The sequence below is a fragment of the Aythya marila genome, assembly GCF_965140915.1.
Source record: "Aythya marila genome assembly, chromosome: 1".
Classification (NCBI taxonomy): Eukaryota; Metazoa; Chordata; class Aves; order Anseriformes; family Anatidae; genus Aythya; species Aythya marila.
In genome coordinates, this window is record NC_139042.1 from 23,368,710 (window position 1) to 23,382,474 (window position 13,765).

At 34.7% G+C, this 13,765-nt stretch overlaps 1 protein-coding gene across 1 annotated transcript in view; it reads left to right on the forward strand.

The window, feature by feature from the left end:
• PDS5B (PDS5 cohesin associated factor B) overlaps positions 1–13,765 on the forward strand; it is a 110,816-nt gene that overhangs the window by 54,426 nt on the left and 42,625 nt on the right. Inside the window, exons 11-18 of the mRNA XM_082774552.1 lie at positions 2,199–2,344; positions 3,288–3,439; positions 4,995–5,108; positions 6,653–6,734; positions 11,015–11,063; positions 11,760–11,899; positions 11,977–12,092; positions 13,451–13,556. Of these exons, the coding sequence (XP_082630678.1) occupies positions 2,199–2,344; positions 3,288–3,439; positions 4,995–5,108; positions 6,653–6,734; positions 11,015–11,063; positions 11,760–11,899; positions 11,977–12,092; positions 13,451–13,556 (905 nt within the window). The remainder of the gene's footprint in view (positions 1–2,198; positions 2,345–3,287; positions 3,440–4,994; positions 5,109–6,652; positions 6,735–11,014; positions 11,064–11,759; positions 11,900–11,976; positions 12,093–13,450; positions 13,557–13,765) is intronic.

The window sequence follows — 13,765 nt, forward strand, 5'->3', positions numbered from 1 at the left end:
TCATCCTTAGTAACATTCTGTGACGTTATGGAGGGGACAATTGAGGTTAGATTTCAAAATTGCAGAGTCCCGTGCTTTGAGCGCTGCTCTTAGGCTAAGGGGTTTGGGCATGAAAAATTCCTTAACCAAAGAGAGCACCCTCTTTCTCTTACAGTAGCTGCATTCCCAACTGCTGTTGAAATTAAACACTATGAGATCAGGCAAAATAAGCCTGCCAAACAAAGCAGTCATGGCATTTATTAGGGTGCAGAACAGAGACTTGGTTCCACAAAGAAGTGTGTAAATATTGTGCAGCAACTGACTGAAGTATCAAAACAGTCCTTGGAACTGTGACCACAGCTCTTGGTTTCTGCTCCTTCGTACCAAACACAACTGGCAGTTCAAGACCTCTGTAGGAAGAAAGCAACTGGCACGGATAAAAGCTTTTAGTATTTGTTCCTCCCTGTGACAATAAGGAGATAGACAATAAGATCCCACTCTTAATGAACAGAAGTGCAGTTAAAGAGAATGGGTTGCTTTTTTCAAAGTTGATATGAAGACAGTATCTTCCCTTGATCACTAAACTCACACTTGTTCTTTGGAGGTATTATCTTTGACTTTTTCCTCTAAGGAGGGAATTTAAGGGGCCGTTAATTGCAAGGGGTTGCCCTCCTGTGTGCTGAACATTTGTCAATTTACACAAATACAGGCAAGCTATAGTTATCCCATAATCCCATAGATAATTGTATTGTTAAGGCAGGTTTTTTCTTTTTTTTAAGAGAAAAAAAAAGAAAATAGTTTCTGGATCTTTCTCTAATGGAATGCTAAAGCTTATCAGAGGTGTATTTCCAAGTTTGTTTCTTTTTTTTTTCCTTTTAACTTTTTCCTTTTTTTTTTTTTTGACATTGCTGAAAGACTTTGTGCCCCCTCTAATGGTATCCTCTGGGAAATGTAATGTTGCTTGCCCCTCTCTCTCCCCACAATGCTTATCAAAGTCAAATTGTTCATAAAATTTTCTCGCTCACTGATGTTGAAGAAAAGAATTGTTTTGCGCAATGGCAATTGTCTTCATTTGTTTTAGTTTATTATGTTTTCATGTGGAACAATTTTTAAAAGCTATTTGATTTTTAAATTTTGTAACTTCCATAAATGCAAAGCTTCGTTTCTTGATGTGCTGTTCCAACACTTGTGCTGATTACCAGCAATGTTAATAGTCAGTATTTCAGATGAGACTTGAAAATTTTCACTGTTCATTGAACAGTAATAAGAGTGCAGTAACCTCTGGTTATTTAGAGCAAACTTTGAATTTTCAATGTTTCGTAATGTTCTCAGCGTTTCACTGATGTATGCTGCATACAGTGATCTTAATGTCTTTTTTTTGTGTGCTTTTTTTGCCTGTGTATGTGACTAAATTAACCTAGAATACGCAGTTCTGAAAGGGTAAATGAACTTTGCTGGCCTATTTTGTGCTTTGGCAATTTTCTGAAATGATACTAAGTAGCTAAAACATTTGAGATTTATAAGCAGAAATCTTAAAATGTTGATGGTGTAGGATTTCTGGTAGTACCAAATATGTAGCAATATGCCAACGTAATCTAGAAAAAAACTGTTCTGTGTTGAATGAATTAGGATTTGTCTAAATAAGCATTTTTTAGCTTGGTGAAAGAGCATGCTTCTTAAGTATGTCTCTTGATTTGTCCCTGCTTGCTCTGCTCATGTGGTTCACACTGTGGAGTGTTCTGGAGCACGTGAACCAGATTCCTTTTGGAAAGCACAGAAGCTGTGTTCAGGAGTGCAACTGATGTGCTCTGTCAACCAGTTATAGGAACCTGCAGGAAGAGAGTAGCCTCTAGCCTGAAGTAAGACTTTAAAACGTGTATGTAGTGTGGATATCAAGTTCTTAGAACTTCAGCATCTATTCAGCTCTATAGATGCAGTTCTCTTGGGCTGTAACAGTTGCAAATGTAGATTATAACTAATTATTACAAGAAATAATTTTTAATAACTTAATGCCAGAAATATAAGTATTGAGCATTCTAAGTAAATAAAAAGTTGATTACTCACATTCCAGTTAATCTTACGGAAAATTAGTGGCTTCTTACTGTCTGTACTCAAAACTGTAGAAACTCATGGTTTTCTGTTGGGTAGCCGCTAGAGAAATAAAAATATCTGAACTTGTATTCCTCAACCGAAATGCTTATTTTATTTTATTTCCCCAGAATATCTTAAAGTAAGGTCACATGATCCTGAAGAGGCGATAAGGCATGATGTTATAGTATCCATAGTTACTGCTGCTAAAAAAGATCTTCTGCTTGTCAATGATCACCTGCTTAATTTTGTCAGAGAACGAACACTGGACAAGCGGGTAAGACATTAAGTACTAACGGTGGCTGTGCATTATTCTTCTAGTCTTTTGTATCTTACTGCAATTAGCTTTCTTTTTCTTAAAAGCAAAGCTTCTTAAAATGCTGAGCTGATTTTAAAATGACTAATGAAAATCTATATAATGCAAAAAATATCGAGACAGTGTACTTAATGAGATAGCTTTTGCCCCTGACTGGAATGCAACATTTTTCATTGTGCTGTATTATTATTTAATGTAGAATGATCAAAAAAAATACTATATGCTGAATAAAACTATGTCACTCCAGTTGTCTAGTTAGTAATTAATAATAATAATTAATAGTAATTTTTGAATAAAATGAGATCCTCGTAAGACATTCTAACATTTTTCATAGGAAATTTTGACAATAGGTTTCAAACTGTATGGTAGATTACTAATGCGAATTGTTCCACCATCAGAGGTGGCTACGTTGTCTGCTTTTAATTAGTTCATTGGAAAACTGTGAATGAGTGTAGTAGCTTTCAAGCTTGAATAGCCTTGAAATTTAGTTTAGCTATGTTTTGTTATTCGGCAAAACTTAGGATGTTTTTATGCTTACATGAGAGTATAAACGGCAAACTTAAAATTAGTAGTATCACCTGATTTTTCATTTGGTGACATGCTTTCCCATGGTGCAGACATAATACAATCTCAAATATTCGATGCATATCTGTGAAAAAGAGTGCTGGCTTGAACTTGTAACAATTCTAAATTCAAGAGGCATACTTGTGTAGTAGTTACCTGCATTGAAATGCTTAGCATAATAGACATAATGCAGTATTTGTCTTAACGAGAAGAAACTGTACTTATAACCCAATTGAACTATTTCATTTTGGGGCAGAATAGAAAATACTATGAAGCTTCTCTGTCTTCTCAAATTTGAGTTTTGAACTGCTAAACTGTGGTACTATTTTGTTTTCTCAAGTGGAGAGTGAGGAAAGAAGCTATGATGGGACTTGCACAGATATACAAGAAATACTCATTACAGTCAGAAGCAGGAAAAGAAGCTGCAAAACAGATATCATGGATAAAAGATAAACTTCTGCATATATATTATCAGAACAGTATTGATGACCGGTAAGTCAGCCTTTTGAAAGCTGAGTATTCTGTGGATAACTGTGGTAATTTTGTTTTTCCTTCAAGCTTAAGTGCTAACAGGAAGACGACTTGATAATTGTGTATGTTCTGATCAAATGCATAATATTATACAGCCAAATTTTATTCTTTGTTGTTTTCTTCTGCTTGTTTGAGGCCAAAAGAGATTGTAAGAAGCTGAAAACTTTGAAATATTCCAACCTGTACTTCACCACTGCTTTCATAAAGGAGGGTTTTGTTTATACTTCAGTAACTTGCTGATTTTTGTGTTAAAATCCAGTAAGTAAGACTGCCTTAACAAACTTGCTTTGGACTTGCAAGTCCAATTAGTCAATATAGTGGTGATGGTTATGGCATCTCACTCTGGAAGGTTAGTTTTTCAGTATGATAATGGCCAGAAATTAGAGCCTTGTGATTTGTGGCGAAATATGTCTGTCATCCCAGCTGTAGACCCATATTTCATTGTTCACATTGAAAAACAGTTGCACGTTATGAACTAGTTTGGGAACTAGTCTGCCTTGACTAATCGGTTGGTCTTGTTGGCTTTAGAGATGGGTCTTTGGTCTTCACAGCATGATCAAATACAAATGGCATTGCAAACCCATACAAATCTTTCAAAAAATTGCACTCTTAAAAAGTCACCTGCAAAATAATCAGTTATTTCTTGGTACCATGGAAGTGGAAGGAACTGTCTGGATCATCAGGTCCGATCTTATTTGTTCACAGTTTCTTAAACTTCAAGATTTTTTGAAGCTAGCTGGGTTTGTGTTTTGACCACGTGATCTAATTGGAAGAATCTAGTAACTTAAGCTTGTGCATAAGGATTTTATTTTCATTTCCAGCCTAGATGTACATGATTGCAGCATGGGTGTGGTTTCTATTTTATTTCACAGTCTTTCCTAAGTAACTGCCAGACCCGATCCTTTTTCTCCTGCTTCTAAATGAGGAGCTTCTATGTCATAGCAGAAGCTGTCATTAATTTCATTCATTTCAAAATTATTGTTGAATGTACCAGTATTTTACTATGGAAGCAACAGAAATGGGATAAACTCCGTGCTTCAGGAAGTGGCTAGGGAGGTGTAGGGGAAAAGCCAGTTCCTCCTGACTGGTATCTGAATTCTCCTTCCCATGATAATGTGTAATGGTCAATGTGACCTTTTTTCCCCCCTATTTTAAGCCCTGTATACGAGGTCACTTCAAAAATTGACTGCAATACTTATCCTTTGGGCCAACATTTGAGACATCTTTCTCTAAAATCCTTTGATTTTTGTCTGGGTTAATAAATCTGATAATGATAATGTCATCTCTTAAATGTCCTACTGCTAACATTAACAGTACATCTTCCGTAATGATATCTTTCTGTTTAATTTATGCTGAATTTTATTGGAAGTTAGGTGACTTGACTTTAGTTTTTTTTAATAAATATGTCTTTGTAAGCCACAACCGATCTCTAGGTATGTCTGAGAATTTCTGAATGAACACTTTAACAATTTAAGACCGCTTTCTTGCTTACCAGTTCCGTAATGCTGTCTTTCAGGTTACTTGTTGAGCGCATCTTTGCTCAGTACATGGTCCCTCACAACTTGGAAACAAATGAACGAATGAAATGTTTGTATTACCTTTACGCAACACTGGATTCAAATGCTGTGAAGTATGTGCCATTTTCGACTTCTTGCAAAATGATTTTTAATACAGTCATTATTGTAAATTGGTTCTAAATTGTTATGAGTACCCTAAGCCAGTGGACAAAAGTAGTTCAGCAACTATTAGTAAATGGAATATAGCAATACTGTATGCTCTTCAAATTAGAGTTTGAAAAAATTAATAGGGTGGTTTTTAACAAGGTGTGGTACCCTTTAACCATAAACAGCAAAAAAATAGTAGTGCCAAAGAAATGGCAAAAAGCTTTTCGGTGCATGTTAGTCCTTTTATGTCTTGAAAGAGATAGCGCAGATTAGTAGCGTTGACTAGCTTCAGATCTTATCTGAAGATTTAAGAATCAACAAACTCATTTTAGCAGCCAGGATAGCTCGAGTGGGAAGGAATTATTTGTTTGTCTCTTCTCCTTCAATATTCATTTTACTTCCAATTTTGTTTGGAGAAGGTAATTACTTGCCTTAAAATTAGTGCATGCATGTGAATTTGAATAATGACAGTTCTGCTGCTGTAATGTTCATTATTTTGATTGAATTTACTTAGTTTTACTTTTTCATTTAGTAATGCCTAGTCACTTGAAAATTAAATATAATATTTCTCATGTGGGAGAGTGTTTATCATAGATTGGCTAAAAAAACCCACCCACAGCATTCAAATACTAGAGAAACTGGTGTTTGAATCCCCTGTGTTTCTTGTATAACATGCCTGAGTAAGTCACAGTGGTGTAGCACAGTAAAACAAAGAATAATGTATTAAAAATCAAAACTGCTACTGTTCTAACATTTTTTGGTATAGGCTAAACAAAATGCAGAATGGGATTTTTTCAGAACTTGTTATTTCAAGCAACAAATAACTTCTGCATTCTACAGTTTTTGTATGTAGCAGTATGTATTTTAAAGATTCAGTATATTCAGTTAGTTAAATAGGACTGACTTTTACTTGTGAATTCCAGAAGTTTTAAAAATGAGTGATTTTTTTAAATTCCTTTTACTATTTTTTTAATTTGTAGATATTTTTTCATGGAAAGTGTGTTGATTTTCAGTTTTGTAGACTAATGCATCTCTTACAAGTCCAATCACGTCCACTTTTTGCAACTTGTTCTAGTAACTGCTTTCTGTATAAGAAAAACGTTGTTTTGATGATAAAAATCTTAGCCTGCTTCTTGGAATGTTTTTAGAAGAATGATTTTAGACTCGTACAAATGAGTTTTTTATAAGACAGATATCAGTTACTTCCCGGTTCTTTTAAAGGCAGTGTAGTTAAGCGTCTGAAATAAAACTTGTTTCAAAACTCGTTTCACACTTTGTACCAGTATAGTATGATCAATTAAATTTTCCATATCATTCAGTTAGGAAACATTTAGAATTTGCTCACACAGCAATGATGTTCCATGTGACAGGAATGTTTAGAAGACGTTTAGAAGAACGTTTAGAAGAATGTAAAGGCTCTTGTTGGGCAGTTACGTTGTTTATTAGATAGAAGACTTTGACAACTCTTTTTTTTTTCTCTTCCTTTTCTTCTATTCTTTGTTTTTTTTAGAGCATTGAATGAAATGTGGAAATGTCAGAATCTGTTACGACATCAAGTAAAGGATTTAGTTGACCTAATAAAACAACCAAAAGTAAGTGAATCTGCAATTATACTTAAAAACAAAACAAAACAAAAACTAAAAAAGCCAACAAAAAAAAAAATTAAATTCTGTTATTTCCATTACTTCTGTCTGAAGCTTAATATTACTGACAGAAAATAATTTGATTCTGTTAGACAACACTTTCAGTAAGAAATCTGTATATGTTTTATCAGTAAGAGTAGGTGTTTTTAAGATTCTTTTTAAGTGCTAGCTGCTTAATACTAAAATATATGCTCCCACTGTTTGAGAGCTACATGTTGCCAGGATTGTTCTGGTTCTCAAATGAGAAAAAGATGGTATATTATTTTTGACTGCCAGATTGAATAATGAAGAAAAAATACCTAACCATCCTGATTTCTTATCTTATATAAATTAGTAACATTTGAGAAATGAAAATATTTTATCGTTATATGTTACTTGTTTCTCTTCCCTCTTGGAAACTTCTTAAATGTTGTGTTGGAGGTGACAGACTAGTGTTGAATTCTTTTTTTCCTAGTGGGCATATTTCTAAAAGATAAACATACTTAGAGGATTCGGGATATTCTCACAGAGTAAAATTTAGGTTTCAGTTATATGTATATGCACATTATCATAAAAAAAAAAAAAAAAGTGATTCTGCATGTCATTTGGAACCTGATTATGACTTGACTTCAGTGCTACAAGTTTAATCTGTTGGTGTTTTAACAGCAATAGTGTATCCTATAAAGCGTTACTGTGTCCATATTCATGTATTTAGGTCTTTTATATGTGCATATACTCAAACATCACAGGTAAATTTAATGCAGTTTTATGATTGAATTATAATTTTGCTGGAATTGTCTGAACATGATGAAAGGGTAACTGCATTTTTACAAGTGTAATTGGATTATCTAATGTCTGCTTAGAAATGCTACTGTCTCGCAGATAGCAGTAGTTCTGTGAAAATCTTGGTCTTGCACTCCTCTTTGAGTTATATTCAAGGTGATTGCAGTGAAATTTGTAATTTTGCTTTGATGCAATTAAAACATGCCGTAATGTTGTATTGAATTCTTTAGTGCAGTAATTGCTAATACAGTAATAATTCATCGTGTTTCAGTGAGTGCTGAAATAATTTTAATCTACTTTTTTATATTTTTGGTGTAATTTAAATAGATTTGTGTGTGATATAAAACTTGAGTTAGCTTCTTGATATATTCTGCATTTCAGTTGAAAGAGAAAATCTCAAATTTTCTCTGTTTTCAGGGGGAAGTAATGAAAGTGCTTTCTTGGTTGTAAAATACCAAGTGTCACTTAGAATTAAATGTGTAATTTTAATAAATGCCAGCATAAGCATTGCCTTGGAAGTGGGGTATTCTGTTTACATGTTTGCTTTTGTCCATGTGCTTTTCACTGCATCTTTCATGATTAAGTATTGACTCTCTACAGTTGAATGCTTTTTGTGTAACAGGAGTGCATGTGTGATTTCAGGCAGCTTGTGATGTTGCTTTCAGGCAGTCTGAGGTGCTGTTGTGGGCGACAACACAGTGTTGAGTGAGGGGATAGTTCTTAATTTAGTTCGCTGATCATTAACATAAGCTTTTAAATATTGATTCTGGTATTGAGAATTGAAAGTGAACAAATAAACACTTCAATAATCACCCTTCAGCACCTCTCTTCCCTAATTCACGGTCTCCAGTCCCCTTGCCACACACAGTGGTCACAGCGTGGTAGTTCCTTTTCTTTTGCTGCAGCTCAGTACTTAACCCACTGCTCCAGCCTGGGTACCTCCACTGGCCGCAGTCCCTTTAGAGTCATGCCTTCTCCCTGCATCTCCTCTCCACCCCTGCTCAGGCAACTCTTACCCTTGTATCTGTCCTTCTCTCACGTCTCCTCTTCCCCTCCTCAGGCGTCTTTATGTTTCTTTGTTTTAAATTTTCATTCAGAAATCTAGAAACTGTTTTATGTCAGGAGGGAATTTTGAGTAGGTAGTAAGGAGGGAAAAAATAAGTCAGTAAGGATGATCAAATATGGGAACAGGTTGTCCAGTGAGGCTGTGAAACCATCCTTGTAAATACTTAAAAACTCAGCTAGATGAGGGCTAGAGCAAATTGAGTAGACAGTTCAACCAGGTGAGCTGCAGTTGTCCCTCCTAAGCTAAACTATTCTGTGATTATAGATCTTTGAATTTTCCACTCCACTGTTTTTTCCCTATCTTGGAAAATTATTTTGTCATATAGAGAAATTCTACAGGTTTTCCCCCTTTCAGGCTTTTTTTCTTTATTTTTTTTCTTTTCCCTGCTTTAGCCTTTCCCCAGTGCAAACACTATCTAGGAGATAGAATATGTGTTAGGAAACTTCCCGTTTCTCTTGATTATAACTTCTCCTAATTTGAGACAGAACAGACATCGAATCTGACTTTAAGCTGAGATACTTCTCCAAAGAACAAAAGCATAGATCTCATCTCTTCTTATTTTCTCCTACAGTAATGGTATACAGTTAAATAATACAGATAAACTTGCTTGTTCACATGTGGAAAACTGGGTGAACGCTGTTTTGTCTGTATTAGAAGTATAAGCTTTATTTGCTGTAGATGTGCTGCCGTTCAGATGCTTCCATATCGTGAATGCAAGATTAGGTAGCTAAGATGCCACAGTAGAAAAAAAGAAAATTTTTCTTCTGAAAAGAAATGCATCTTGATATCTTCAATCTGTCATTATTCAGTGGAGTTATACTACTGGAAGGTAAAATAATCCTTCTGACTCAGCTGGTTTCATGCTGGGATGAGTGCTTAGCAGTTTGTGCAACTCAGATGTTGTTTTAATGAGACCTTCAGCCAGTACTTGAAGGACCTAGGCAGGACTGGAAGAATGGAGACCGAACCAGTACAAGGAGTTCCACAATGCAGGGTGGTTTTTGTTGTTGTTTTTCGGAGTTGCAAGGGGAGCAAATGCAGAGATTCTGTATCAGGTGACATTATTTGAAATCTACACACCAGATGTGATTTCTGGTGTGGTTTTTTTGTTTGTCTCCCCCAACATCGTTTCTTGTCTGCACATGAATGTTCAGCTCTGACAGCAAAAAGCCTCAAAAAAGACGGCATTCTGCTGACGCTAAAAAGTGACTGAAATTTCTGTAGAAATACTTAATGGCTGGAACAATGTGCTTAGGTGTCCATTTCACAAGATATAGTGCTCACTGAAAACACTGCTTATCTTAATCTCATGGTGTATTTTTGTTATGCTTCAACCTTTCCAGGATTGGCACTGTTCTCAAACGTTGCAAGAGTTTGTACAAATTGCCTAATTACCTGATTCATTTCCCTTTTTTTTTTTCTTTTTTTTTCAGTTAGAACTCAAAATTTGCTTTTCTTTTGTAGTACCTCGTCAATTGCACAACAGAAATTTACTCCAAAAAGTTAAAGGATGCTCCCTTCTAGAAATAAATACACACTTCCCTGTGTTAGCCAGAGTTATTATAATAACCAGTAACTGTTATCTCCAAAGCTGATATGGCTTGTTTGAACTTTATTTGAAATCTATGTGGAGATTTCACGAAGATAAAACAGACTACATATGCCTGAACAAGACTTTGACCTCTACCTTGAACATTTTCCCCTCTTCTCTATAATAATCTGAAGACTTTCTTAAGAAAATGGTAGTGTCTTGCAGCACTGCTGCTTAATGGTTCTTTCCCGACGTGAACCCGATGAAAAGGCCCACCACAGGTCTTTGTTTGCCTCGTGTTGAGTACCTTGATATAAGGAATATTTGTCTTCTAAGCTGAGCCTTCTTTCTGAGTTCATTTGTCTTTGTTTTCCTGTGTGTAATTTTAGGCTTATCTGTCATCAGTTTTGTCTGTTAGAAAGGGAGGTCTCTAAAAGGCAGTTCTAGCAATGGTGGCAGCTAAGCAGAGTTCTTTTAAAAATGAAATGCTTTCCAGTGAAAGCTCTTGAAAGGTGGTCATGTTCTCATTTAAATTTTTTCTCATAGGACTATCATTTTATAGTTGTAACTATACAACTGTTCAGAGATTATATAGTAGATTAACAAGTAGTAGTAGTAATAATAATAATAATAAAAGTTTACAGCACGTGAGAAAGATCATGCCTGTGGAAACATTCTCTGTCTTTTACTTCCTGGAGCAATCTAGCATTAAATTTGCTGTGGTGTTTTGGTTTCTAACATACTGATGTGTTAAAAAATGGTAGGTACTGATTTGTTGATAATGCATCATTATGGAATTTTACTCATTCAGTGGATATATATAATTTAAAATTTTTACTTAATACATTTTTCTTTTTTTGTGACTTGCAGACAGATGCCAGCAGTAAAGCTATATTCTCAAAAGTGATGGTAATAACAAGTAAGTCAGTTGAAGTATTTATACCATCTAAAAATTAAGGTCGATATATATATTTCTTTCTTCTTTTAAAAATCACTTGAGATAAGCTTATAACAAATAAGCTTTGTAACAGGCATGTGCCCTTCAGCATTTATTATAGAATGTGTATTAATTGGTGTTAACTAATCTGATAAACTACTTATTGGCTTACCTGGTTTTGATGTGCCAGTATTGTAAGTGTTGGGAGAAGGCACAAGAGTTTGTGTTTCAGTAGTAGGACGGCACTTTGTAGGCAGAACTGTGTAACCTAAACTCTTACCCAAAAAAAAAAAAAAAAAAGCAACACTTCTTCTTTCTTCTGGTACACCCTTCAGCCTGGTGTACCAATAGCATTAGTACCAGTGAGAAAGAGAAAAACTTACTTTACAATTCTGAACTTCTGGTTTTAAACAAAGCTTTTTTAAAAGACTGTTATTTTGGCAAAAATAGTACTGTTTAAGGCCAATGCGGAGCTAAAACTCAATCATGCTGCTTGGTTAGCCATGTCCCAGGTACTTTTTTCTTTACTTATGATATGTTTAATATTTATTATATAATTTATTATAGAATATTATTGATAATTGTCTATTAATATGTTGGTGTGAGTCTTTGAACTTGTGTAACATACAGTCCTGATATTTATTGAAATAAATAGTCATTTCTTTTGCTTACTTAAAGGAAACCTTCCTGATCCGGGGAAAGCTCAAGATTTCATGAAGAAATTTACACAAGTTCTAGAAGATGATGAAAAGATAAGAAGTCAGCTAGAAATGCTTGTTAGCCCAACATGCTCGTGCAAACAGGCTGAGGGATGTGTGGTAAGAATAGTTCTTAAAATACATGAATGTTTTGGGAACTAAATTGATTATAAACTTAATTGAAACTTAAATTGCAGAGGGAAATTACAAAGAAGTTGGGCAACCCAAAACAACCAACAAATCCTTTCCTGGAAATGATAAAATTTCTTCTTGAGAGAATTGCTCCTGTACACATTGATACTGAATCCATCAGGTAATTTTGTGTGTGTGTTGTTGTCTGTAGATCACAGAGTTTGAAATCAGGGTTTGTAATTCTGTCTTTAAGCACAAGCAGCAACGGATTGACAGCAGGAGGGTAGTTTTTAAGGCCTATGACCTGCAATATTTTCTTCTGTTTCTCTTAGCTTAGGGGTTTCCATTCAGAGTGTAGCTGCACAAACAATTGATTTGTCATTCAGCACAGCTGGAACAAACTGTCAGTAAAATGGATCTGTTGCTGATGGGGAAAGTTTGATTTGTGAGTGACTGACTTACATTAAAAGGAATTTCTGTCCATGGCTTTTAAGTACTTGAGCTTTTCAGTTTCTGCCTGTCACATATACAATGTAATGGAGCCATTGAGACTTCATTTAAAAATCTTTTTCAGAGAAGTTCCTAACATAATTTTTCTTTTGATCTTGGATTAAGTATAATGCATACCTAGACTTTTTTCAAATTTGAAAGTGCATTTAAAAAAAAAATTATGGAAGCAATATAAAATGTGCATTTAAAGTAATACTCAAATTGTTGGAAAGTTTTAATACTTGTTTCACCATGTACCGATTGACTGACCCCCGTACAGTAAACACGGGGGAAAAAAATAAAGTAAAAAGTATATATTTTCAGTTTCTCCACAGAATCGGTCATTATCCATCTCTGTAAATTATCAATAACTTTCCTCTTCATTTTTTAGACTGTCAGGCTGTTTTGTTTTGCTATAGATTGTTATTTGTGTCCAATTAGGAGTAGAAAAAAATGGAAAGTCTGAGTAGAGGTGTCTCTTTGCTTCCACTGATTATAAATATCCCTTACAGAATTTACTGCAGGTATATTCTGAATATTGTACAGTCCTTTACAGGGAAGCTGCCTACAGCACTTACTAACAAGATCATTTGGATAATCACCATTTCCCTTCCTAGGGTACAGTGTAAGAAAAAAACAAGCAGTCAAAACAAGCAAGGTGAAATATGCAGGAGATAAGTCTCTTAAATTTCTGATCATCTTCCAGCACAGCTGTTTAATGGTTATTTTATTTATTGCTGTTAGACTAAGCAGTATTAATGGTTATTTTCTATAAATTATTAAGAATCCACAGGATCTAGTACCCTAATCATAATTCTTATTTGAATTTGTTTCTTTTAATGCTCAAATTATTTTATTTCTTCGGTCATCCTTCTAGACTAATGTGTAATGCTTAATCCACGATGCTTAAATGTTTTTTAACTTCATGCTTAATGGGTGATGAAGACAATCATATTGTGTATGTAGTTGAATTGCATTTATTTTATAATAGGCTTATGTTGTGTATGTATTGCAGTAAACACAAGGCCATGTTTTTATCTTCCTCTTCAGTGCCCTTATCAAGCAAGTAAACAAATCTATAGATGGAACAGCTGATGATGAAGATGAGGGTGTACCTACTGACCAGGCAATCAGAGCAGGTCTTGAATTGCTTAAGGCAAGTGTACTCTTGGTGGTCAGTAAGCATGTAAAAACTTTCTAAAGTAACATTGTTAAAATAAATTTGTAATTAGCCCTCAATATCTTCAGTCATAAGCATTTTGCTGGGTATCTGGAAGAATATCGGTTTGATTATGATTGTCTATGCACATCTTCTGTGAGTTATATATAAGGCTATATTAGAAATCATTTAGAAGCTTTTCTACA